The sequence below is a fragment of the Bos indicus genome, chromosome 15 (genome assembly GCF_029378745.1).
Source record: "Bos indicus isolate NIAB-ARS_2022 breed Sahiwal x Tharparkar chromosome 15, NIAB-ARS_B.indTharparkar_mat_pri_1.0, whole genome shotgun sequence".
NCBI lineage: Eukaryota > Metazoa > Chordata > Mammalia > Artiodactyla > Bovidae > Bos > Bos indicus.
The window spans coordinates 37,729,895-37,757,512 of NC_091774.1; the positions used below are offsets into that span (position 1 = coordinate 37,729,895).

The 27,618-nt window shown below is 45.5% G+C and overlaps 1 protein-coding gene across 1 annotated transcript in view; it reads right to left on the bottom strand.

Moving 5' to 3' along the window:
- Positions 1–236: 236 nt before the first annotated feature.
- INSC (INSC spindle orientation adaptor protein) overlaps positions 237–27,618 on the bottom strand; it is a 138,754-nt gene continuing 111,372 nt past the window's right edge. The window contains exons 9-13 of the mRNA XM_019975829.2: positions 24,353–24,531; positions 13,395–13,461; positions 10,606–10,761; positions 9,049–9,125; positions 237–1,542 (exon numbers count right to left, since the gene is read on the bottom strand). Coding sequence (XP_019831388.2) covers positions 1,414–1,542; positions 9,049–9,125; positions 10,606–10,761; positions 13,395–13,461; positions 24,353–24,531 — 608 coding nt within the window. The 3' untranslated portion in view covers positions 237–1,413. The remainder of the gene's footprint in view (positions 1,543–9,048; positions 9,126–10,605; positions 10,762–13,394; positions 13,462–24,352; positions 24,532–27,618) is intronic.

Consider the following 27,618-nt stretch of genomic DNA (forward strand, 5'->3'; position numbering starts at 1 on the left):
TAGCAATGTTGAGCACCTTTTCATGCGCCAATTGACCATCTATCTGTCTTCTTTGAAGAAATATCTATTTAGATCTTCTGGCTATTTTTTGATTGGGTTGTTTGTATTTTTTGATATTGAGCTTTATGAGTTGTTTGTATATTTTAGAAATTAATCTCGTTGATTATATTGTCTGCAAATATTTTTTCCCATTCTGTAGATTGTCTTTTCATCTTGCTTATGGTTTCTTTAGCTTTACAAAAGCTTTTAAATTTAATTAGGTCTCATTTGTTTAGTTTTGTTTTAATTTCCATTACTCTAGGAGACCGATCCAAAAAAAGTATCGCTTCAATTTATGTCAAAGAGTTTTCTGCTTGTATTTTCCTCTAGGAGTTTTATAGTATCCAGTCTTACATTTAGGTCTTTAATCCATTTTGGGTTTATTTTTGTGTTTTATTTTATTTTTGTGTTGTTTATATGGTATTAGGGAGTGTTCTAATTTTATTCTTTTACATGTGGCTATCCAGTTTTTCCCAGCACCACTTATTAAAGAAACTGTCTTTGCTCCACTGTATATTTTTGCCTCCTTTGTCAAAGATTGACTGTAGGTATGTGAGTTTATTTCTGGGCGCTCTCTTCTGTTCCACTGATCCACCCATATGTCTGTTTTGGTGTCAATGGGTTAAGTTTTGATTACTTAATACCTCATCTAAGGATACCATTTACCATGAGGTTAAAAAAAGCAAGCCAAAGGAAACTGAGTTCCTGGGGCTTTGGAAATCTTTTGCCTTCTCACTAAATCACTCAGAACTTGACCCATTTACACAACTATGAAGACCATATAAGCTTCTATGCAGTTTTAATAGTTGAGAAAGTTTTTGTGGCATGAAACTTTGGGGAGCAAGACCTTAGTCTAAGACATAATACAATCAGAAAATTCAAGAAACATTTTATATTACATTTATTAAGAATAAAACTAGAATTTCCTTCCAGTATAGTCTGTCCAACTATGAAATTCATTTACAATATTTTAGAAAGAACAAATCTAACTTTAAAAAAAACTGCTGGGCAGCTAAAATACTCTGGTTCTCAAATTTTTTTTAAAAAGGATGCGAGATTACATATTGAGAGTAGAGAAAGCAAGAGGAAGTGAAATCACCCATGACAATCTGTCATATTAGACATTATGCATTTCAACATCTGCAACTAAAAGGTCACAGAAGTCAAAAAATTAAAAAAAAAAAAGACTCCCAAAGACCACAGACTGCCTGATGATGTTGCCAGAACATTTAGCCCTCTGTTCATTTCACATAAAAAATAAATTAAGTATAAATAAGGAGGTGAAGGGCTGGTGTATAATCAGGTACGTTCACAAGAATGTACTCAGATAGGGTCTTGAGAATGATGCCGAATGTCTTTTGTCTCCCACACTTGCTACACAAAACTCTCCTCCATGTTGCTGCAGAGTAAGAAAGAGTCCACAAGCCGGGGCTGGACCAGCTGCTGGAAGTCAGAGTCCTGGAGGCCTTCGGGACAGACACCGGCCAGTCTACGCAGAGCAGCCTAATGAGAAAACAGAAGAGGTCACACTGGGTCTGCTCAGGTTCATGTAGGCCTGCAACTTCCCTGAGAGATGCATTTCAGTATGTGGCTTATTTATCAGCCAATTTGAGCTCACTGTCACCTTGATACCTTAGTGGGCTGGTCCTTTTGGTCACCTAGTCACCATAGCAACCTTATGATACAGTCACCTTGCTTCATTGGTACTTTGATCTCTAGGGTGGATGTCTTCTGAAAGTTTTCATGGTCTTAATGATCTTGCCATCTTGGTTTTTCAATCATCTTAGGAAACTGATTGTTTTGAAGATTTGTCATTTTAAGGATTTGGTCAATTTAGCAACATATTTAAGTTCAAGATTTGTTTATCTTAGAGACTAGAACTGCCAGAAGCATTAGTGGAATTATATTCTCACTTCCAGGTCCCTAGAGGGACATTAGAACAACAAGGACTATTCATTCATCCATGAATTCAGCAAGGTTCTAAAGTATTTGGAATGGAGAGGAGGGAAGAGAGAGAAGAAACTATGTCATAAAGTTGAAGGAGATGGAAATTCTGCCACCAAGATGGGGATGAACAGGAGAAAGAGGTGCAAACAGAGTGAAACCAGGTCCCCATGCACTGAGTGTCGTGCTCTTCCCTGAGTATGCCATCCTATTTTATGTCCATGTGCCCTTACTCCGATTTTCCTCTTGACATGAAACCCCTACCCACTCTTTTCTAGCCAGCAGGTGTACTCATCCTGCAAGGCCTGGCCCACCGTCACCTTTTCTGTGAAGCCTTCCCTGATTCCTGGAAGCAGAGAAAATCCCTCCCTCCTCTGTCTACCTCAACCTTCTCACACTAGACTGCAATTGTTATTTAGGTGTTCATCTACCACACCAGACTCTAAGCTCCTCAAAAACACAGACTGTTGTACTTTTTGCTCCATCTACAGCAGGCAGAACAAGGCTTGCCACAGGACTCAAATAAATAATAAATGTTTGCTGGGGGGAAAAAATGAACAAATGTTAAACTGAGTTTTACTGCTAGAGCAACCTTTAAACTATAAATGTATGCTGTGTACCTACCCAGACCTCTTTGCTGGTTAGCTGAAGCCATGCACACTAAGTGTTCAATGAATATTAATTCTTTCCCTCTTCTCAAACCTAAATGCAGCAGGGAACAAGATGGGAGTTTAAGGATGCCCTTCCCTTGGAAAACCAAGAGGAGACTATCTGGAATGGCAGAGAAGCAGAGGAGGAAGAATGCAAACTCTTCCTGAGTATCTACATAGTACTGCATTTCATCCCCATAGGATACAGCAAGGTAAGTATCATGATCTCCAATTTAGAAATGAGACTAAGACTCAGAGAGGGAAACTGACCTTCCCAAGACCACACAGCAGTCCAACTCCAGGGCCCTCAGACCTAAACCTAGGCAGGATGCTGCAAGCCCAAAACACTAGCTTATACTGAGTACAGAGCAAACATGTAGCTCATTACCTAGACATAAGAGGTAACCTAGTGCTGAGAAATCACCAAGTTACTGAAAAGAGAGGATGGCTTGTCTATTGGACTAACAGGCATTGCCATATCCAAGCTGGATCAAGGATAAGGGCCATGCATCTCTGCTCATGAGCAGAGTCTTAGCCACTGGTGGCAGGAGGGAGATCCCAGGAGACTGTCTCTAACTAGTGTGTCCTGCCCCTCCTGGGTATGATGTCCCCAAGGGCTAAAGGCTGAACTCCATTACCCTTTCTGATTCCTCTTGGCTCCAATTGGGAGAAATAACCCCACTGCCTTCAAGGTGTCACTGTAAAAAATGGAATCAGGGATCTTCCACAGATGCAAGAATATGAGGCCATCTGCCGGGAGCCGGCATATTGCATATTGAGTGCATATTGCATATTGAGTGCAGCACTTTCCACAGCATCATCTTTCAGGATCTGGAATAGCTCAACTGGAATTCTATCACTGCCGGGAGCCAGCATGAGGAACTCCGCCCATGACAAAGGTCATGAGGAAGGAGGCTCGGCATACACAAAGGCTCCGGGATCGAGCTTCAGGAGTCCCCCCTGGAAATTCTCGAGCATCTACCCCCAAAACCAGAGTCTGCCTACTTTCTGCTTTGTGCTTTCACCTACATCTCTGACTTTACGGGGGGCTGTCTCCGACTACCTCTCTCTGAAAAAAGAGTTAGCTTACAGCTCCAGTTAATAATTCCTGGGTATGACAGTGTCTAACCTACTAACTCCTTTGGAAATCCTCTAGCCTGCCTGAATAGGTTTTTCCGGCCACATGTGATTGTTCGGAGCCTCCCAACTGTGAGAGGCAGGAGATGTTCTAAACTGTCTAAACACAGATTCCTTTGAGTAGTTAAAAGATTGATTAGAAATTGTATTGGTGAAGGGTTTTTCACTTATTGGGCCAATGTTTGCTGCTAAGTCTCCATACCCCTTACCTACTGTGTCCTTGGCAGTGTATTGATTGATATAATGTGTGTATAGAAATGTAAGTAATGGCCTCAATGTTTGTAACCTTGGACCCTTGAGTTAAATCTTTTCTTGACTGAGCTCACCTCACCTTTGCCCTATAGGAATGCAGCTTTGTCCAGTGCTTTTTTGGAGGCTGGTGCCTGACTTTGGAATAATCACCTTTAGAGAAAAATAAGTTTCTTAAAATGTTAACAGGCCTCCTGGCCAGAAGATGATGTAAATCACCTGAACTTTTGCATATGATAAGTTTGAAAACCTGGCTTTGATTAGAACCAGGAACTGCTGTCCTTGCATGACTCCACCCCTTCCCCCATTATCCTCTATGCACAACTTAAGGTATAAAAACTACTTTGGAAAATAAAGAGCGGGCCTTATTCACCGAAACTTGGTCTCCCCATGTCGTTCTTTCTCTTACCTTCTGGCTGAATTATTCAGCCTCTTTTCTCCACTGAATTTCCTCACTGAGCTATCCTTATTTCAGCCTCTTTTCTCCACTGAATTTCCTCACTGAGCTATCCTTATTCTATTACTCTTTATATCCTTAATTAAAGTTTAATTAAGCAGTTGTTTCCTGATCCTCGCCGACGCCGTCCCCGCTTCGAATTCCCTGGATCCACCGGGGCTGGACCCCGGCAGCCATCAATGTATTTTACATTATCAAGGGTAAAAATAAAGCAAAAGGAAGACAAAGAAATAGAAAATAGATCCATGAAAAGAAAAAATGAGGTAGAAGGAGGAAATTACACACAGAGAAAAAGAGCATCAGAAAAACAGAACAAGAAGGAACTATAAAAAGAGACATAGGTGAACTTGGAAAGAAAAGAAAGTAGGCATGAAAGGGAGATGGAGAGAGAAAGAGGTGGTATCAGAGAAAAAAAGAGCACACCCTGGAAACAAGAGGATAATAAGTGGGAGGAAGTGAGGAGGGAGAGGGGAGAGGACAGGGGAGGGTACCAGGGGGGTAAAAAGAATGGGGGGAGCAGAGAAAGAGAGAGAAAAATTCCTAAGGGAGGAGGCAACCTTTAGAGGAAGAGAAAAGCAAAAACAAAATATGAGAGAGAATTAGACCCAAAAAACCACAAAGGCAAATAGACATCCTCCACTCCCCAGGGTCCTCAGAAAGCGTGCAGGGCATGGACCCAAATGACCCCAGAGCACCCCCTCCTCAGGGTCCAGGAGCTCAAAGGACCTCTCCTGCCTGAAGCCTTTTCCTTGGCCTCTCCTTTCCTCGGAGGGTTGTTAATAGCCAATATTCCCAGGACCTCATTCCCAGACAGTCTGAAAACAGCCAAGTCTTAAACAAGCCCTGCAGCCCTCTGACAGCCGCTTCAATAAAGAAAAATCAATTCTGTTTGCAAGAGGCAGTCTGTGTGGCTGCTTTTCCAGACGTGGGAGATGATAAATGAGGTGTCCTCCCTTCACCTGAAGAGTGCCTCTGCAACTGGGAAGAAGGCTTAGGGAGGGCCAAGAGAGGTACCCCCAACTCCACCCATCAGGCCAGGCTCCAGGTGACCCCCAGCTCACCAGCCAGGCGGCATAGAGCCCCGTCTGGGGGTCAAATAGTGAACACCCTCCAACACGGGGGACCGGGGGTGGGCAGACAAGTCCACTGGTTCCTCAGCCAGGCAAGAAACAGTCACCAAACCTAAGGTCCTATGGAAACACAAGAGCTGGGAAAGAACCCCAGCCCTGAGAAGCTTCTAGGGTAGAGGGTGAGAAGTACAGAACCCCTCCCATGAGCCAAGGTAGCATGACTGGGCCATTAGGCATAAGGGGAGAAAGCATGGCTGGAAACAAGAAGGTCTGGGCAAAAAGTCAAGACCTTCAGCATCAGGCAAGCCTCTGTTGGAATTCCAAGGGCCTCCCTCATAACACGTAGAACACAGGACAACACAGCCTGCTTTCTACTGGGGAAAACAAAATCCAAGCAGGCCAGCCCAGGCACACACCATGTACTCCCTGCATTTGAGCCTCACAGAGGAGGATTTTGATCCGAGCCTTGAAGGGAGTGTAGGCAGAGTTGTAGAGAGGGCATCTGCCTGGGACAAGGGACAAAGCTCAGTGTCAGGGTGGTTCAGGGCACTCAGACCTGAGCTGGAAAGGGCCTGGAGGCAGTGGGAGGTCTTCAGAGGTCAGAGCCAGGCTACAAAGGCTGAGCACATGGACAGTAGGCCACAGGGAAGGGGGCCCCAGGGAAGGGCTGCTCGTGGAAAGGTCCTGATTGTAAACTGTCATGAGGAAAATTAGGCCAGCAGCCACGTTAAGGATGGATTCTGGAGGAAGGGCCTCTATTCACATCCAAAAACCTGTCCACAGGGAGAAATTTAATCCCTTTTCCACCGGAAAGTCCTTCAAGTGATGGAAAATAGAGGCCAAGCCCGTCTATGCGCTCTTTTTCAACCTAATGATAAAGATGGAAAATGAGTCATAATAAGCCCCCATGTCTGAATGAAGCTTTATAACTGCTCAACATTTCTTTAGGGTCTGTTCAGTGTCAGGCAGTTGCTGGCCACCCAAGTTGTGAAGATGCAGCAGTTGGGACCAATGACTATGCATTTGCAGGTATTAACTCTCTCCACGTATTCAGCAGACCAGACAGAATTACAGTCTGTGGAGGAAAAAGCAATGAAAAATATTATATCTTTACATTCACTGCCCTCCAATTGAATGAAATAGCCTTTCCTTCAGCTGTGAATGCAGTGACAAACCAAGAAATCTCAGCAATAACTGTTACTTGTTCACCAACAGCAATCACAGGGACTTTTGTAACTGAGCAGGACCCTGGGTCAGGTAGATCCAGATGCAGAAGGAATGGAAACCCACTCCAGTATTCTTGCCTGAAGAATTCCATGGGCAGAGGAGCCTGGCGGGCCGTGAGATCGCAAAGAGTCGGACATGACTGAGTAACTAACACTTTCACCTTCAGGACCCTATGGAGCCTTTGTGGAACAGCACATCTCTCCCCCCATATCCTCTATCTGCCTCTTGTCTGTAGAAAAACTTTAGTCTCCTAGACTTCCCTGAGTTCCAAAGAGTACATTTAATCAAAGAAGAGAGAAATGCAGAAAGAAAAGGAAAATAGTTAAGCAAGACAAAGTGATGATAGTTAAGCCATTAAACAAAGTCAAAGGCCTTTAGTTTCTCCTCAGTGGATGTGTGTAATATTCTGAGCCATGTCCTTTGAACTGGTTTACAGATACTGAAACCCCCACCAGGTGGAAGAAGTTAACTCTATGCTGCCCACGTAGACTCTCAACCAGTTGAAATAAGAAGGGTGATGATGCTAACTCCAGATCACCTAACCACCAACCAATCAGGAGAATGTCCATGAGTTGATCACACACGGCACAAGCCCTCCTCCCTTATCCTGTCTTGAGAAACTTTCCCTGAAAGCCTTTGGGGAGTTTGGGCCTTTTAAGCACTGGTTACCTGGCCTCCTTAATTGGCATCTGCAAAAACACTGCACTTTCTTTCTCCACAAGCCAGTGTCAGTGGAATGGCTTTACTGCCCATGGGCATATGGACCCAAGTTTGGTTCAGTAACAATTTCACATCCCATTACAGTTTCTGGAGGTACTTTCAACATTATTTATGTTCATTGCTAGTCAAGACTCCATGAGTTGGTTGGATGGCATCACCAACTCGATGGACATGAGTTTGAGCAAGTTCCAGGAGTTGGTGATGGACAGGGAAGCCTGGCGTGCTGCAGTCTATGGGGTCACAAAGAGTTGTATGCAACTGAGTGACTGAACTGAACTGCTATTACTATGTCACCTGTTTAAATAGTCTAATAATTATTTTAATATGATTGCCCTCCTTTTAATTCTATATATATTTACTTTATGCATGATAAAAACTAATACTGAAATGGGGTCCATAAGCTTCACCAGCTTGCCCAAGGCACAGAAGAGATGAAGTTTGTTCTGCATGTACCAAAATAAAAGCCCCATCAGAGCTGAGGTTTTTTTCTTTTTTTCCCCCATCTGTCATCCCCAAAGCCTAGAAGAGTACATGGCCCACATAATCACTCAGCAAATATTTACTGAATAAAGTTTACAGCACTTAGTGGCCTACCCAATGTTACACAGCTCATTAATGGCAAAACCAAGACAGGTGTGTCTGACTAAAATGCCTGCCATTCCTACCACCACACACTGCCTGTTAGGAGCTCCCAGAAATGGGATGGGATCAGTTTGGGAAAAAAAAGGATGGGGTGAGGAGGGGCTTTATTGTGAAACAGCTTGCAGAACCTCTAGGTCCGTCCCTTCTCCTACACAGTCTTTGAGGGCCAATCAAAGATCTTGCACCCCCTTCTAGAAGTTAAAGGGCTTTTACAATGGGCTTTCCTGCTCCTGGATGCTTCCAGCTGCTCTGCTTTAGAATTCGATGCAGCCTAGCAGGGAGGATTACAGAGACAAGGCATCTGTTCCCCATCTGGTGCTGTTGGTACTTTCATGGTGGACCCAAGCATCAAGAAGTTGGGTAGGGACCTCTCAGGACGTGCTAGCTTGGTTGGGTGAAGATCCTGGGGACAGGCCAAATAATACTTTGTCCTGCCCTGCCCTGCCCTGCTCCACAAAGAAGAAGGGAGCTACGAAGCTGGAAGAGCACCAGTAGAGGGGCTCTACCTGAGGAGGAAAGGAGGCTTTCTTACAGTGTCCTCTTTGGAACAGGCAGAAGACATCAGACCCCAGCAACCACATGCTGCAAGCACCACAGCATCACCAACACCACCAGCATCCTGCCAGCCAGCCCCTCTGGTCTTGACCTGCCATTAGATCCCCCAGAACCCCAAAGGTTATAAACATGTGTAATGGAGGTTCTCCTTTTACCTATATGACCTGGCATAATTTTCATCACAATCTTATGAACTTAGTGAAACAAGTATTATTCTTGCTACCATTTTAAAGAGAAAAGTGGAAACCCAGAATAAGTTGCCTGTACCCAAGTCAACCGTGGCATAGCCTGATCCCCTGGTCCCTGGTCTGCAACCCCAAAGCCCAGGAAGGAAGAGGCGGGGAAACTGGGAACTCACCAGGCAGGCCACCAGCACGGCGTCGCTGCTGTTCCTCTCTGAGGGCGAGCGGCAGAGTTCAATGAGGCGGGACATACCTGCAAGAGACATGGGGAGACCCTCACACCTGGGTCAGGATGGGTGCGGCCAGGCCTGACCCAAAGGTGTTCCAGTCTCTTACCACAGCCCTCTGCGTGGAGCCAGGTGGGTAGAGGCAGGTGGCTGCCAATTGATAGGGAAAGGGATAAACCCCTCTGAGGAGTCTTTGGGGGAGACTTTCTGCTCCCTCAAGTGTAAATGAACCTTGGTCAGGCCCAGAATTAGCTGCAGCATCAAAACCTTTTCCCTGAGCATCAGCACACTGGCAACAGTGGAGAGGGACAAGCCACAGGAGATACTGCAGGTCCTTCTAAGAAAGAACTTCCCATGCAGGTACTTTATCAGAGCTAAACTCAATGTTTACATCTTAGTACCTTTTTCTTCCCCAATTGCCCATTTGAGTCAGAAAATATATTGTGGCTAAAATTAAAGAAGACTACAGATTGAGTAGGCTAATATTTCCTAAGCCTTTACAGAGGAAAGTAAAATAAATGATCTTGTTCTTCAATACAAAATGACTTCTCTCAAATTCTAAAAACAACAGGGAAAAACTCATAAGATAGTAATAAAAAGTATGCAGACAGATTCTTGATGTTTATTCTCCATAAAGTCACTATGGAGCCAGGACTCTATGCTGCCCCAGGGCCACCTCTTGCTGTCCTCCAGTGCCTGGATGGTCAGGAACACTGCCATCTCCTGCCTCCACCTGGGGCTCTCCTTCTTAGCCTTCACACCAGAATAACTCCTCAAACTACAGCTAAGGATTCATTTCCGTGTTAAAGCATTATTTGCCCCACCCAGGTAAATGTAGACTACTTCCTCTGTGTGCCAATCATGCCATCGACATCCTTTGAGCATTACATGATGCTATTCAAGTGCAAACTTTTCTTTCCGTATCTGTTACCTGCATTAGATTATAAGCCACTGTCATCAGGTTGCAGTTATAACCAGTGTTTTATGCCCAGCACTCAGAACAGAGCCTAGCATAGAGTGGGTGCTCTGGAAACATTTGTTGGGTAAATAAACGACGGACTAACTGAATGAAGGAATGAGTGAGGGATTTAATGAGTAAGTTATGAATGAGATAATGGTGGATAAATGAAGTAATGAATGAATGACCAAAAGGATGAATTAATGAGTAAATGAATGAGGGGCTAAGTAAGTAAGAGTAGGTGAATAACTGAATGAATGAATGAGGAAATGAATGAGAGTATGAAAGAATGAGGTCCTCATTAACAGGAAGCCCCTAAGTCAGTCACTCTCTGACCAACTTAAACCTCTCTAGACTCCTTTTCTCTCCAGCCTCAGCCCCAGGGGAAAGGAAGGTCACTTGGGGCACACCTTGGGGCCCCACACCAGCGTTTCCCAGCACAGCCAGCCCTGCTCTGAGTCATCCATCGCCACCACCACTGTGAAATCAGGACTGCTGCCAGCCCGAACCACCCCTCCACCACCCCTGCCCCAGCCAGCACCACTCACAGCTCAGCCGCACGGCCTCCCGTGCCACATCTGGGTCTCGGCTGAGACGGGCCAGGGTCACTGCAGCCTTTTGCTGGACTCTCTCGCAGGCCGCCACCTCGGCAGGGGTCCCAGACCGTGGCTTCTCAGACAGCATGCCCATGATAAGTTGGACCCCTGAGTGGAAAGCGAGGAACAGTTGGTAGCTGCCTGAGTAGGGCCAGCTGGATGGAGTTGTAGGCTCAAGCCAAGGCTGTTGGGGTGACTCAGGGGTCTCAACCACAGGAGGAACCTGGACAAGGCCATGTCTGCTCCATCTGCCCTGAGGGTGTCTCTGCCTCCACATACCAAGACACTATACTTGGGAGGGACCTTTGGTCCTTTTAACATTTTTTTAATGCTATCACTGAGCTTTTACTACATCCCTGATGCTGTGCTAAATACACAGTAAATGCATGATCCCTAAAACCTCCTAACAGCCTCAGAGACTAAGTACTATTTATTATAATTCCCTTCGAGGCCCAGAGAGAGGCGAAGTATGTTGCCCAGGGTCGCGCAGTAAGTAGCTAGGGATGAGAACTCAGATAACTGGTTACCCTCCATCACTGCTTCACTTCTGATGCTGGAGCATCTGAGACAGGTCCAGGGGTAATGGGTCTCCCTGGTGGGAGGTGACCTACCCCTAGGCTGGATAATCACTAGATCAGATGTCTTAGAGGGGTTTCATGACTAGAAGAGGGTGGAGTAATCGGACTGAGATGTTTAGGCTTAGGTTTGGTCAGCTGAGAACCTCTCCCCTGAAACCAGAGCTGTGGTCTGATTGTCCTGGGTGTATACTGTGACCTGTGGTGACATAAACAGGGGTCACCAAGATTAAGAAATTTTACAGACACCTCATGGTCAGGGTTCCCATAAAGAAGCCATTTTCCAAACCCTAACCCTAACCCGGCTTCGTACCTGGAGCCTGACAAAAAAACAGTTTCTCTTATGCTAGCAGGTGGGCACTATGAGGACAAGGATGTTCGTCCATTTCCTGAACAGGTGTCTCCTAAGTGTCAGAATAGTGCTCAGCTCAAAGGTTTGTGAATGAACATCAAATGAATGAATGTGGATGTATTCATGTGAGAAGTCTTGCAATTGTACAAAACACAAAGTTTCCTTTAAATATATATAAATCTTATCTACAGAAAGATAAGATGCAATGAAATTGGGGCTGCCAACAAAAATCCAGAATGTGTTTTCTAAGTTCTAGCCAGGCTCAGTGCCACAGAGTCGCCCAAGAGTTGAAGGGTGTTACAGCTTAGAGAGCAGGTCCCAAAGCCACGTTCCATCCCCAACATTCACTCCAGTTCAGCCCCAGCCACTGAGGGAGAAGCAAAATTAGCTGGAAGGACACCACTGATACCACTGATAAAAATGAGCTTGTACTGCCCTGGCCCGCCTCCCAGTGTAAGGGTGACCAGTGATCACAGTTTCTGACCTTCTAGCAGGGCCCATTCATCCACCAACACTCACACACAATTCAGGGCAGGACAGAGACAAAATCATCAGGCTTCAGGGCAAGGCATGTCAGAGTCTCAAGTGTCTTGAGTGGAGGATTGCCTTTCACAGCACAAGGCCCTCTCCAGACCAAGGAGTTCTACAGTCTTCCAGTGGTCCCGGGCTGAATGACCACCACTGCTGAACCCTCAAATTCTGCCCCACTTTTGTAAATAGTTCCTTCATCAAACTCTCTTCACTTAAACCCTATGAGATGACCACTGTTTCCTGAAAAAGCATATACCCATAGCACAGAGCTCATTCTGTGCCTAACACTCTTCTAACAAGCCTTCTATTAATCCTCACATCATCCCAGTGAGGTGGATATTACTATTGTTTCGTTTTGCAGATGGAAGAATGGAGGTCACTAGTAAGTAACAGCCATGCAATGCAGCCAAAAAAAAGTTTCTCATTATTAGCCCGATCACATAAAATTAACACAAAAAGATATTTTTTCAATAGAGTAAGGGGAATGGAGAATGTATACATGTATTACAACAGCAAGGCAACCTGGGAGAAGGGGGCTTAATAGGAGCAGAGGCAGCTGTCCAGGCTCCCAGCTCACTCCTCCTCATTAGCATCTCTTGGTTTCCAACTGGTTGCTAATTGCTCCATTATTTCTCAGTCACAGGAAGCCCTCTCCACTCCTATCCCAGCTGCAAGGCAGCCAGCTGATCTGCTTTCCAGTAGAGACCATTTAGATCAGATCCTGGGCACCTCACCTGGACATGGTGACACTCTCAGCGCGAGGTGGGAGCAAAGGAACAAGAGGAAACAGATGATCTCAGGTGAGGCATCCAGGGATCCATCTGCCCTGACCCCACCCCCCACCCATCAGCTTTCTCCCGTGGCCAAACCCAGTATGATGAGAATAATTTAAAGTTGGAATGCATCCTTTACGGGCAGGTTTTTACTTTTGGATCCTAATGAAGTCTCTGTCTTCTCCTCACCACACTAATTAAAATAGCAGCTGCCATGCTTCTACCTTGGATTTACCTTGTCTTCTTCCCTGCTTTGCTTTCTACACCTGACATTCCCTATCTTTTGCTCCGTGTCTGCCTCCCACTAGATCAAAGTGCTATGGAAGCAAGCAAACATTTACCTATTGGCCCATTGCCCACATAAGCACACATTCATGTGCCCTTGCAAATGGGGAGACCCACGTGTACAAATTTACATACCTACACAGAGGCCTTCATACAAACACAAAGGCACAAGGGCCCACAGAGCCGCATAACCCATACAGCATGCACGCCGCTGAAAAGACATACCGTTCTCCTGAATAATGTCGGAGGCACACTGCTCTAGGACAGACATGTTTGCCAAGATGGTCACAATCTGGAAAAGAGAATTGAGAAGCTAAGAAAATGGGAACTCCTGAGCCAAAGGTACTCTGTATAGGTAGGTGAGTCAGGGGCTACAAAACTTTCCTTTAGCCCATGACTCCTTACAGTCTACCTGGCCCATCCTTCCATGGTATTTTCTTCCATCTTCACAGGCTTCTGGCACTCAGATGTATTTCCCTAGTGACTGAAGCCCATTCATCAGCATGTGGCCCTAGGATGGCCCTCAGGGGCCCCAGGACACCGTTGGAGAGAACAGAATCACCTGAATGAAGATGGAGCCTCAGTCACCTTTCAGCAGGATCCCTTTGCACCCAGCCCCTGGAATGCAGACAGAATTGGCAGGTTCCTGGCTAGCCCCTGTCTTGGATTGGGTTCTCTCCACCCCAGCTTCTTGCCCTGATACTAAGCCCCACCTATTTTCAACCTGAAATGAATGGAGACTAAGGTTAAGATAGAGATCATGACAAGGAAACTAAAGGCAGCATTGCACCATAAACTTCAGGTATTGTATGGAATCTGATGAGGATTCATGCTCTGCTACACTTTACAAGCCTGTGGACTGCAAAGCCTTGCTTGTCAGTCATGGCTGAAGGACTCTGCCTGTAGGAAAGGAATGCTGATGCCAGGTAAACACTGAGCCTTGGTTACAACTTCTGGGCTGAGCAGCCAACAGCCCACCCCAGCCCTACCCCCTGGCATAGTCAAGGTTGTACAGAGAACTCAAAACTGAATTAAGGGATGGGCCAGTAAGGGACTTCCTGTAGACCCCAAACTGTAAAGGGTGCCAAACACCACTGGAATATGTTGGAAACGGGGCACCTGTTAACCCAGATGCCACTCATGACACTGAGCCTAACATTAAATTTAGCAAAATGAAAATTCACCCGCTTCCATGGAAATGGACAGTACTCTCAAGTAGTAATTAAAATAAATCATAAAATAACACTTTTCCTTGGTGGAGGCTTATTTCTCTGCAAAGCCTGTCACACGGTATAACAGAAGTGGAGGCCGTGCCCCACCTCTGGAGAAGCAGCTGACAGTCTCCTGACACAGTTCAAGCAGCTTAAGTTCTGAAATGGGATAATGATCTTCACGACCCAGATAATCACGATGGTGTGATCACTGACCTAGAGCCAGACATCCTGGAATGTGAAGTCAAGTGGGCCTTAGAAAGCATCACTATGAACAAAGCTAGTGGAGGTGATGGAATTCCAGTTGAGCTATTTCAAATCCTGAGAGATGATGCTATGAACGTGCTGCACTCAATATGCCAGCAAATTTGGAAAACTCAGCAGTGGCCACAAGACTGGAAAAGGTCAGTTTTCATTCCAATCCCAAAGAAAGGCAATGGCAAAGAATGCTCAAACTACCACACAATGGCACTTATCTCACATGCTAGTAAAGTAATGCTCAAAATTCTCTAAGCCAGGCTTCAGCAATACATGAACCCTGAATTTCCTGATGTTCAAGCTGGTTTTAGAAAAGGCAGAGGAACCAGAGAGCAACTTGCCAACATCTGCTGGATCATGGAAAAAGCAAGAGAGTTCCAGAAAAACATCTATTTCTGCTTTATTGACTATGCCAAAGCCTTTGACTGTGTGGATCACAATAAACTGTGGAAAATTCTGAAAGAGATGGGAATACCAGATCACCTGACCTGCCTCTTGAGAAACCTATATGCAGGTCAGGAAGCAATAGTTAGAACTGGACATGGAACAACCGACTGGTTCCAAATAGGAAAAGGAGTACGTCAAGGCTGTATATTGTCACCCTGATTATTTAACTTATATGCAGAGTACATCATGAGAAATGCTGGACTGGAAGAAGCACAAGCTGGAATCAAGATTGCCAGGAGAAATATCAAACACCACCCTTATGGCAGAAAGTGAAGAGGAACTAAAAAGTCTCTTGATGAAAGTGAAAGTGGAGAGTGAAAAAGTTGGCTTAAAGCTCAACATTTAGAAAACAAAGATCATGGCATCCGGTCCCATCACTTCATGGGAAATAGATGGGGAAACAGTGGAAACAGTGTCAGACTTTATTTTGGGGGGCTCTAAAATCACTACAGATGGTAACTGCAGCCATGAAATTAAAAGACGCTTACTCCTTGGAAGGAAAGTTATGACCAACCTAGACAGCATATTCAAAAGCAGAGACATTACTTTGCCAACAAAGGTCCATCTAGTCAAGGCTATGATTTTTCCTGTGGTCATGTATGGATGTGAGAGTTGGACTGTGAAGAAGGCTGAGTGCTGAAGAACTGATGCTTTTGAACTGTGGTGTTGGAGAAGACTCTTGAGAGTCCCTTGGACTGCAAGGAGATCCAACCAGTCTATTCTAAAGGAGATCAGCCCTGGGATTTCTTTGGAAGGAATGATGCTAAAGCTGAAACTCCAGTACTTTGGCCACCTCATGCGAAGAGTTGACTCATTGGAAAAGACTGTGATGCTGGGAGGGATTGGGGGCAGGAGGAGAAGGGGATGACAGAGGATGAGATGGCTGGATGGCATCACTGACTCGATGGACATGAGTCTGAGTGAACTCCGGGAGTTGGTGATGGACAGGGAGGCCTGGCATGCTGCAATTCATGGGGTCGCAAAGAGTCGGACATGGCTGAGCAACTGAACTGAACTGAACTGAACTGAACATGGTATTGACTAACAAAGAGTATTATCTAGATTTTAATTGGTTCAATATTGGCATATTACTCTGGATAATAAATTCAGATAACAAATCTCTTAAACAGGAAGGGAAAAGTATGACACATTGATAGAGTATCAATCCTCTCCATTTCCCACTAAACACATTTTAGAAAGGGACATGTCTCCTTAGGCTGTCATATCCGCCATCCCAGCTTGGACCCGGCCAGGGGCCTGGGTGGGTAAGCATGATGGGGAGGGTAGCCAGGGGAGGGACAGGACAGGCGCCATAACCTTCATCCTGAAGGTCACTCTGCACCAGGAAGTATTTCATGAGGGGAGTGACAAACTCCTATTTGCATTTTTGAAAGATAATAGGACTAAAGAAGTGTTTGTCTTTGGAAGCTCTTTTTCCCCACCCTTTCAGGATTATGAGTGTGGGCTAAGTGAAAGAGGCAGAAGAAAAATATAGGTAGAAGATGCAGCCAAAAGCAGAAGGCTCCTAAGAGGCCTAAAGCACACAGTCTTGTGAGGAAGGAGACACAAGGCCAAGCCTGTGCCAGACTGGAGTTCACCTGGCCTTCTCTGGGATGTGAGTAGGAGTATGGTGCACGCCCTTGGTTCCTGCAGCATGGGGACAGCGATCCTCCAACCATGACCAGCCTGGCTGCTGAATAAAGGTGGTTGCTTGACATACAGAACCAAAAGAGAAGAGAGGAAGGGAGGGAGGGAGGGAGAGAGGACTCCAGGAAGGAAGGGAAGAAGGGAAAGAAAGGCAAAATTAAAAAGGAAACCTTTGTCTGCAGCATCAGGTTCATTACACAGCAATTATTAGCTGTGTCACAGCACAGGCAGGTCTTTGTGTCAGACTAATTTAGATCCTGTTAATGAAAATTACTTCCTCTTTACAGAACCTGTACCCCATGTGGTTTTCTGAGGTGCAGATGAAGTATTCAATTAAGCACAATTTGAATAAATGCCAATTAGGCCCTGCCTTGAGCCCCCGCCTTTGAAACATCCTTGTCTGTACCTACTGTGATAGAAAGGGGAAGGCAGATCCACAACATTCCTCCTTACAGTTGAATCCAGAGTTGGGATTTTAGGGACAACTGGTTTACCTTGTTAGCTATACAGTAGCAATGCTGTCAAGGGACAGAAGACAGGAGCCAGATGACAGTTTTCCCCCTGGCCCAAGCCAATTCATTCCTGTCTGATGATTTTTTAATTAAGTCTTATTCCTCCTAAGTGAGAGGGTACTGATCCCTCTATAGCTATTTGTGAATACAGAGGGTATCACCCTCAAGAGAGGCCCTAGGTAAGAGACCGTATAGCATAGCAGCTAAATGCATGGACCAACCTCTTCCAAATCTGGGTTCTATCATCATTTTCCATCTGATCTTGACCATGTTACTTAACCTTTCTCTGCCTTGTTGAGCAAGGAGTATTCGTTTTCTATTGCTGCTAAAACAAGTGACCACAGACTTAGTGACTTAACCCAACATAATTTTATCTTGCAATTCCGGGGGTTAGAAGCCTTTAGTGGGTCTGATGGAGCTAAAGTCAAGTGTTGACAGAGCTTCATTCCTTCTGCATGGAGGCTCTCAGGGAGAATCCGTGTCCTGTTCTTTTCCAGTTTTTAAAAGCTGCTCAGACTCCTTAGCCTCTGCTGGCCCATCACTCTGACCTCTGCTTCCTCAGTCACATCTCATCCTCTGACTCTGACCCTCTGCCTCTTTCTTACAAGAATCCTTGTGGTACATTGGGCCCACATAGATAATCCAGGATATTATTACTAAACCAAGATCCTTAACTTACTCATATCTGAAGATATCCCTTTTGCCATGTAAGGGAGCCTACCCAGGTTTTGGGGATTAGGATGTAGACATTCTTGGAGGGGGCATTTTTTGGCCTACTGCAGAAGAGAAAAACAAGAGAACTCATAAGACTGTGATGAGTATTAAGTGAATTAATGTTTTGTCAAGCACTCAGAGCAGCTGTTGGGACTTCCCAATGGCTCAGCAGGTAAAGAATCTGCCTGCCAATGCAGGAAATGCGAGTTCCATCCATTAGCAGGCGGGTTCTTTACTACTAGCACCCCCTGGGAAGCCCAGGTCACTGAGATAACTCTCTAAAGCTTTGACAACCATGTCACCTTCAGCCTTGAGACCAGCCAGCAGAAGCCCTTTATGGCCTCTAAGGAAGTACTTCTCTGCCCTGCTCCCCTCCCTCCACACCACTTCCCTCCATCAAAGAACAGAAAGAATCAAGACAAGAACAGTGGTTTGAAGGATGAAGGGGTCTGACAGAGAGAGAGTGTGGGCTCTTGAAACACTTTCTCCTTCAAGGCCAGCAAGGCAAGGGGTTCAGGAGAAGACCCAGCCCTTTTCCCCCTCCTCTCTCTCCCTCTGATAGGCATGGAGACCAGCAGGGCACCTGCCTGATTCCCAAGACAGACACTGCTCCCACCCTCTGGTCCCTGATCCTTTCACGACCAAAGAGGTGAGACTGGAGGGCTGAGTTCTGGGCTCAGCAGGGAGAGTCACAAAGGCCATAGAAATGCCTTAGATGTAGGTCCCAAGTTAAAGGTGAACTGAACCAAAACACTCTGCCTAGGGATTGCATCAAGGCTGGGCTGTCAGCCTCACAGTATTAGAAGCATGTGAACACCAGACCATGTTCTCTGGGTTTAGTTTTCCCTTGACTTTATAGGGAAGGGATTTGGGAGCCAAACAGGCCTGGGTGTTGTGATCCTGGCTTAATCTAAGCCTCTGTGGATAGTAGATACGCTCATATATTCAAATACAAACAAACTGCTTTATAGTCCCCTACACCACTCTCTCTCTTCTTTTGCTCTCTCATACACACACAGACACACACATACAGTACGACCTTCAGAAACCCACACACAGATTGAAACAATCACACACCATGCATTGACTCACACCACATTACATTGACCTCCACATTAACCACATTTCCTGACTCCACTTCCGTGGACCCATCCCAATGAGTATCACTTTGTTTCCAACTACTTTACAAGCATTATGCCACCTAATCATCATAATGACACAAGAAGGGAGGAAATATTAGTATCCTTATTTCACAGAGGGAATTGTGGCTCAGAGAAGTTAAGCAATTTGTCTAAGGTCATACAGCTAGGAAATGGGATCAGCATTTGAATTCAGGTCTGCCTGAACCCAAAGCCTGTTACTGTTTCTACCATGTCATATATGTGTGTGATAGGGCTGTATAAACTACAGAGAGCTTCTAAAATGTAAGTCAAAATTGTAATCTTCAGTAACTGGCATTTCTGATAAATGGACTTCTGATAATTATATTGAAGGAAGAAGTGGCAGCCCACTCCAGTATTCTTGCCTGGAAAATCCCATGGAGAGAGGAGCCTGGTGGGCTACAGTCCACAGGGTCACGACGCAACTGAGAGAGTCAGACACAACTGAGCAACTGAGCATGCAGGCATGATAATGATACTCACAGCAAGGGCTCAGAAATGCTACAAAATCTGGACATTCTAAAATGCCAAACAGATAGTGTATCTTCATGGAAAGTAAATATACCAGCACCCTTTACCTCTGTGAAAGCAATTCATCTCTAAAGGTTACAAAGTCATGTTCAGTGAAAATCTGTGCTGTGAGTTAGACAAGATAACCACATCCCTTTCACCCTAGATTGTCACATCTTGACAGGTAGGCAGAGGTGAGCCAGCCCTGTACCCACCCTATTGTCATGCCTGTAACCGTTTACCCTGGGCAGCGTGACCCCTCGAAAATACTTCTAGGGATGAAAACACAATCCACACAGATGGCTTGTTAGATAGGGAGTGCTTCTGAATGTTAACTGCATCCCACTCCCCTCCATTAGCAGGGGTTGGCAGGGGGCAGATGGTGGTAGTGGAAGAGCCCAGGCCCCAGGCGGCCCTCAGCCCCATCCACACTCCAAGAGTGGGTAGAGGACAGGCAAACTGAGGCTATCGTGGCTTCTGCGGACCAGTTAAGTAGACTCAGTTTGCTGGGATGATGGAGGGGTTCTTGCTGAGGTGTTCAGAGGAAGGTGGACAAATACAGTTGCAAGACCCAGAGGCTCTGCACAGCACTGGTGTCATTGGCAGATGCGTTACCGGAAGCCTCGTGGGCATTTAATCTCCTAAGTGTTTCAGGAGGCAGTAAGCACTTCAGAGTCTAATTCGTCTTCTTTGTCTTCATTACTGGGAGCCCTCAGATCACCTTAATCCTCCCTCTGCCACAGGAAAGAGACATTTGTTTCTTTAATGGGTCCTCTCTCACTAGCTAAGTGGTTGCTCTGAGTCAGGGCGGAAGGTGAGGCCGTCCTGAGGACAGTGGAGAAGAGCCTGGCTCAGCTGTGGGGAGTTTAGAAGGGGTTGGGGGTAGGGGATGGGGGAGACAGGGGAAACACAGCCAGAAAACATTAGAATCCAGATTCAGAAAGAAATGTCATCATCATAGAACCTGACCACATTCTCCATTCTCACCCCACTTGGAGCACCTCCTTCTTAGGGATCAGTGAGGTTCCAAGAGATAGACTATCACTCCTCATGATGAAAAAGGGTCTGTGCACATAAAGCCACAGGATGTCTATGCTGGAAGAGACCATCCCCCTTTACAGATTAGAATGCTCCCCTCTGAAGGTGCCCCATTCAGGGCTGAGTACCACACACTCAAAGGCCAATCATAACAATCACACGGACAGAGGCTTTCATTTATGTAATACTTCCTATGTGCCAGGAATGGTACTAAAAGCTTGTATTAGTTTACTCAATTCTTATTTTATTTCTAGGAAATATGTATTGTTCAACCCCATTCACAGATGAGAAAAATTAGGCTCCAAGTGAATTGCCCAGTTACATGATTATACAGCAGAGAAGCTTTGAAGCCATGTCATCTGAACCCCTCACTCCTGTTCTTTCTGCCTTACTATTGGATCTTGTATGAGATGACTAGAGTTGGCTATAGAAGAGGCACTTGAAAGGAAAGGGGCCTAAAATTGTGTCAGGTAGGTGAGAGACCCAGCAACTGGAGGCACCCAGCTGAAGAAAAGAAGAGGGGGAACAAGGCAGATGACACAGAGTTAGCCCTCCAGTGGCCTCCACCCCCCACATAGCTGAGCACAGTGACTGCAAATGGCTGGCCCTGCCTTGTCAGCCAAACAGCCAAAAGCCGGCCCAATAAGCCACCACTCAATCTATTTGCACTGTCTTACCTGGTCTCTATGGAGGTTGTCTAACTAAGAAGTGAGAGATTAAACCGGAAAGGAAGTCTAGAACTACATCATGCAAGGCTTGGAAGGACAAAGTGAGGATTTTGGATAACTTGCTATCTACGCTCTTCCTTATAAGATCAAGTTTGAAAAACAGTGATACTCATCACTTGTTAAGTAAGGACAAAGCATCATATGAAGTCCTTTACATGTATTTTATCTCACAATGATTGTGCAAGGTAGACCAACACCCAAGAGGCTGTGACTTGCCCAAAGTCACCCAGTTAAAAAATGGTCCCAGACAAGATCAACATTCAGTCTGACCCCATAGTCCCACTATTTCCTCTTTATTTTCAGAGATGGCAGCAGATAAGAGTCAAAGACCAAGGTCTATGTCAGGCTAGGATTTAGTGCTGGCTATTGTCAGCCCTAAATAGCCACACTCTAGTAAGGTAATGTTCAAAAATCTCCAAGCCAGGCTTCAGCAATACCTGAACCGTGAACTTCCAGGTGTTCACGCTGGTTTTAGAAAAGGCAGAGGAACCAGAGATCAAATTGCCAACATCCGCTGGATCATGGAAAAAACAAGAGAGTTCCAGAAAAACATCTATTTCTGCTTTATTGACTATGCCAAAGCCTTTGACTGTGTGGATTGCAATAAACTGTGGAAAATTCTGAAAGAGATGGGAATATCAGACCACCTGATCTGACTCTTGAGAAATTTGTATGCAGGTCAGGAAGCAACAGTTAGAACTGGACATGGAACAACAGACTGGTTCCAAATAGGAAAAGGAGTACATCAAGGCTATACACTGTCACCCTGCTTATTTAACTTATATGCAGAGTACATCATGAGAAACGCTGGGCTGGAAGAAGCACAAGCTGGAATCAAGATTGCCGGGAGAAATATCAATAACCTCAGATGTGCAGATGACACCACCCTTATGGCAGAAAGTGAAGAGGAACTAAAAAGCCTCTTGATGAAGGTGAAAGTGGAGAGTGAAAAAGTTGGCTTAAAGCTCAACATTCAGAAAACGAAGATCATGGCATCCGGTCCCATCACTTCAGGGCAAATAGATGGGGAAACAGTGGAAACAGTGTCAGACTTTATTTTTGGGGGCTCCAAAATCACTGCAGATGGTGATTGCAGCCATGCAATTAAAAGACGCTTACTCCTTGGAAGGAAAGTTATGACCAACCTAGATAGCATATTCAAAAACAGAGACATTACTTGGCCAACAAAGGTCCGTCTAGTCAAGGCTATGGTTTTTCCAGTGGTCATGTATGGATGTGAGAGTTGGACTGTGAAGAAAGCTGAGCACCGAAGAACTGATGCTTTTGAACTGTGGTGTTGGAGAAGACTCTTGAGAGTCCTTTGGACTGCAAGAAGATCCAACCAGTCCATTCTAAAGGAAATCAGTCCTGGGTGTTTTGGAAGGAATGATGCTAAAGCTGAAACTTCAATACTTTGGCCACCTCATGAGAAGAGTTGACTCGTTGGAAAAGACCCTGATGCTGGGAGGTATTGGGGGCAGGAGGAGAAGGGGACGACAGAGGATGAAATGGCTGGATGGCATCACTGACTCGATGAACATGAATTTGAGTGAACTCTGGGAGTTGGTGATGGACAGGGAGGCCTGGCGTGCTGCAATTCAAGGGGTCGCAAAGAGTCAGACACGACTGAGCGACTGAACTGAACTGATTGTCAGCCCTATGATATCGGAGATACTCTCTTAAGTCTCAATATTCTTTTTTTTTTTCTTAAAAAAAATACACTTTCTTATCTGTAAAATGGGGCAGATACTGCCAGCCTCACAGCATTAGCAGAACCCTCATATGCAAATGCTTATATTCAGAGTTCTCTCTGAATGGGGATTTCTGTGGCTGCCCTTCCACAGGGGATTCTCAAGACAAGAAAGACAAGATGAAGTACCATCCTGCTTCTTCCCTTTCAGGTCCTAGACAAACATTTACAGAAAGCATCAAGGGTGCCCACTCTGGGTTAGGGGCCCGAGAAATCCTAGGGAAGTGCAGAACATGGACCATGCCCTCAGGGGGATAAATTGACTTGAAATAACTGGAAAAGAATAAATATCACTGGAAAAGTCAACACTGCATTGTGAGGTGTGGCCTTCAAGGAAAGGAGGATCCCAGAGAGCCAGGGCTGTCTGGGAAGGCTTTCCCAGAGTTGCTGGGGTGGGAGCTGGCACGTGAAGTTATGGCAGCTTTGACCAGGCAGCAAGGTTAGAAGAATCAGGTAGGACTGGGGAGCTGGGACACAGACAAGGATGAGGTTAGAGGATCATCTGACACAGAGCTCAGGCATCTGGTGGGATTTACAGAGAACAAAAATGCACCAGATCCACCACCCCCACCTCTGATAGGGAAATGGGAGGCTGAACACAGCAGAGGTGGGTCAAGACCGACTCCCATAACCTCAGAGGGCAAAGGCCCTTGAAAAGCCCCTTACTCAATATTTCAAACATATATAGTAGTAAAATCATTTTTCCCCAAACAAAACTTTTCATGGAATTCAAATATACAAAAAAAAAAAAAAAAAGAGAGAGAGAGAGAGAGAGAGAAACTGATACAGGGGCTGAGGTCCAGAATCAAGGGTCTGCTCCAAGACCCTGTTTCATGGAGGCCAGGAAAGGAAGAAACTCACAGCAGGTACAAGATCAGACAGCCAGGAGCCCACAAAGCTGGACCCAGACCTTTGGAGGAGGTTCAGGGACCTTCCCATGGTGCCTCTCTGCCTCCTAGGATGGACAGATGGAGACGGAGGAAGGCCTTCTAGAGGTTGGGATGGGAAAGGGGATGAGCAGGGGACTTGTGGAGATGCTCCAAGGGCATGAGGCACGTGGAGAACACATTCCTTCACCTTCCCCAAGAACACGACTAACAGCACTGACTCTGTGCTGCAGGCCATGCTGACTCCAGAACCTGAGCCCTGGCCCCTGCCCTCTGCCTTCACACGTATAGGCTCCAGACATGGCCCCCTGAGCGGCTCACCTGGTCCCGGGTGTAAGGTGTGTCCACTCTCTGCTTGTCGCTGCAGGCCTCCAGCAGCACGCGGATGGCATTCAGCTGCAGGAGCATCTCACAGGCCATCGTGTCAAAGAAGGTGATGTTGGCAAGGGCCGCCGAGGCCAGCAGGAAAACTTCCCCAGACGAGGCCTCTTGGCACAGTTCTAGATGGTGAAGAGGAAGAAAACAGCTTCACTGCCAAGCGCTTTCATATCAGTTACCTCATCTGGTTCCCACAATAGCTCTGGGAGAAATTTTGGAAAGCTGTTATAATTTCCATTTTACAGATGAAAAAAAAAGTAGTTACTGGAGAGGGAAATGTATCTTTCAGAGTACCAAAGAATAGCAAGAAGAGGTAAGAAAGCCTTTTTCAGCGATCAATGCAAAGAAATAGAGGAAAACAATAGAATGGGAAAGACTAGGGATCTCTTCAAGAAAATCAGAGATACCAAAGGAACATTTCATGCAAAGATGGGCTCGATAAAGGACAGAAATGGTATGGACCTAACAGAAGCAGAAGATATTAAGAAGAGATGGCAAGAATATACAGAAGAACTGTACAAAAAAGATCTTCATGACCCAGATAATCACGATGGTGTGATCACTCACCTAGAGCCAGACATCCTGGAATGTGAAGTCAAGTGGGCCTTAGAAAGCATCACTACGAACAAAGCTAGTGGAAGTGATGGAATTCCAGTTGAGCTATTCCAAATCCTGAAAGATGATGCTGTGAAAGTGCTGCACTCATTATGCCAGCACATTTGGAAAACTCAGCAGTGGCCACAGGACTGGAAAAGGTCAGTTTTCATTCCAATCCCAAAGAAAGGCAATGCCAAAGAATGCTCAAACTACCACACAATTGCACTCATCTCACACACTAGTAAAGTAATGCTCAAAATTCTCCAAGCCAGGCTTCAGCAATATGTGAACCCTGAACTTCCTAATGTTCAAGCTGGTTTTAGAAAAGGCAGAGGAACCAGAGATCAACTTGCCAACATCCGCTGGATCATGGAAAAAGCAAGAGAGTTCCAGAAAAACATCTATTTCTGCTTTATTGACTATGCCAAAGCCTTTGATTGTATGGATCACAATAAACTGTGGGAAACTCTGAAAGAGATGGGAATACCAGACCACCTGATCTGCCTCTTGAGAAATTTGTATGCAGGTCAGGAAGCAACAGTTAGAACTGGACATGGAACAACCGACTGGTTCCAAATAGGAAAAGGAGTACGTCAAGGCTGTATATTGTCATCCTGTTTATTTAACTTATATGCAGAGTACATCATGAGAAACGCTGGACTGGAAGAAACACAAGCTGGAATCAAGATTGCCGGGAGAAATATCAATAACCTCAGATATGCAGATGACACCACCCTTATGGCAGAAAGTGAAGAGGAACTAAAAAGCCTCTTGATGAAAGTAAAAGTGGAGAGTGAAAAAGTTGGCTTAAAGCTCAACATTCTGAAAACTGAGATCATGGCATCCGGTCCCATCACTTCATGGGAAATAGATGGGGAAACAGTGGAAACAGTGTCAGACTTTATTTTGGGGGGCTCCAAAATCACTGCAGATGGTGACTGCAGCCATGAAATTAAAAGACGCTTACTCCTTGGAAGGAAAGTTATGACCAACCTAGATAGCATATTCAAAAGCAGAGATATTACTTTGCCAACAAAGGTCCATCTAGTCAAGGCTATGGTTTTTCCTGTGGTCATGTATGGATGTGAGAGTTGGACTGTGAAGGCTGAGCGCCGAAGAATTGATGTTTTTGAACTGTGGTGTTGGAGAAGACTCTTGAGAGTCCCTTGGACTGCAAGGAGATCCAACCAGTCCATTCTGAAGGAGATCAGACCTGGGATTTCTTTGGAAGGAATGATGCTAAAGCTGAAACTCCAATACTTTGGCCACCTCATGCGAAGAGTTGACTCATTGGAAAAGACTCTGATGCTGGGAGGGATTGGGGGCAGGAGGAGAAGGGGACAACAGAGGATGAGATGGCTGGATGGCATCACTGACTCGATGGACGTGAGTCTTAGCGAACTCCAGGAGTTGGTGATGGACAGGGAGGCCTGGCGTGCTGCGATTCATGGGGTCCCAAAGAGTCGGACACGACTGAGCGACTGATCTGATCTAATCTGATCTGATATTAGTTGCAGAGCTGGCATTTGCAACCTGATGTGTGCATTCTAATTACTTGTTCATCCAACAAGTATCTACTGAGTGAACACTGTGTACTGGGCACTCTAGTGTCTTCATATGGACTGGTGAACACAGCAGATCAGATATTTGCCCCTGTTAAGCTTACATCCTAAAAGAATTGATGATTTCAAACTGTGGTGCTGGAGAAGACTTAAGAGTCCCTTGGACAGCAAGGAGATCAAACCAGTCAATCTTAAAGGAAATCAACCCTGAATATTCATTGGAAGGACTGATGCTAAAGCTGAAGTTCCAATACTTTGGCCACCTGATGGAAAAAGCTGACTCACTGGAAAAGAGCCTGATACTGGGAAAGATTGAGGGCAGGAGGAGAAGTGGGTGACAGAGAATAAGATGGTTGGATGGCATGACTGACTCAATGGACATGAGTTTGAGCAAACTCCAGGAGATAGTGAAGGACAGGGGAGCCTGGTATGCCGAAGTTCATGGGGTCACAAAGATTTGGATACGACTTACTGACTAAACAACTGGGCAAGAGAAAACAAACTTTTAAGAAGTTGATATATATAACTGCAAAGTCTAATAAATATGAGGGAGGAAATAAACAGGTGCTAAGACAAGAATTAGCACTCGTCTTAAAGGCCCACTGGGTGAGTAGGAAAGGTCTCCCTAAGAAAGTGACTTTCCCACTGAGACCTTGGGGGGAAATGAACAAGTCATTAGAATATGTGGGGGAAAGAGCATGTTCCAAACCAAAGGAACAGCATGTGCAAAGGCCCTGGGGCAGGAAAGAGCTCTAGTCCATGTGTGTCTAGTGACTGCACTAGACTGCTGCTAAGTTAGCCTTGAGGGAGAAGCTGAAGTTAAAATATAAAAACACTGCTTTTCCAACTGTCGTCAGCACAGTTTCGGGATTTCCTCTGGGTCCCAGGATAAGGATCACCTGGCTGCATAAAAGTCCTACATCATGTCCCTGAATGTCAGGCTCTTTCTCACTGATTCTAGGAGCCATAACCCAATCCTAATAATATCCCCCCAACTACCATCTGTAATTGTATTAAAGGTTCTCTGGGGCTTCCCTGATGGCTCAGTTG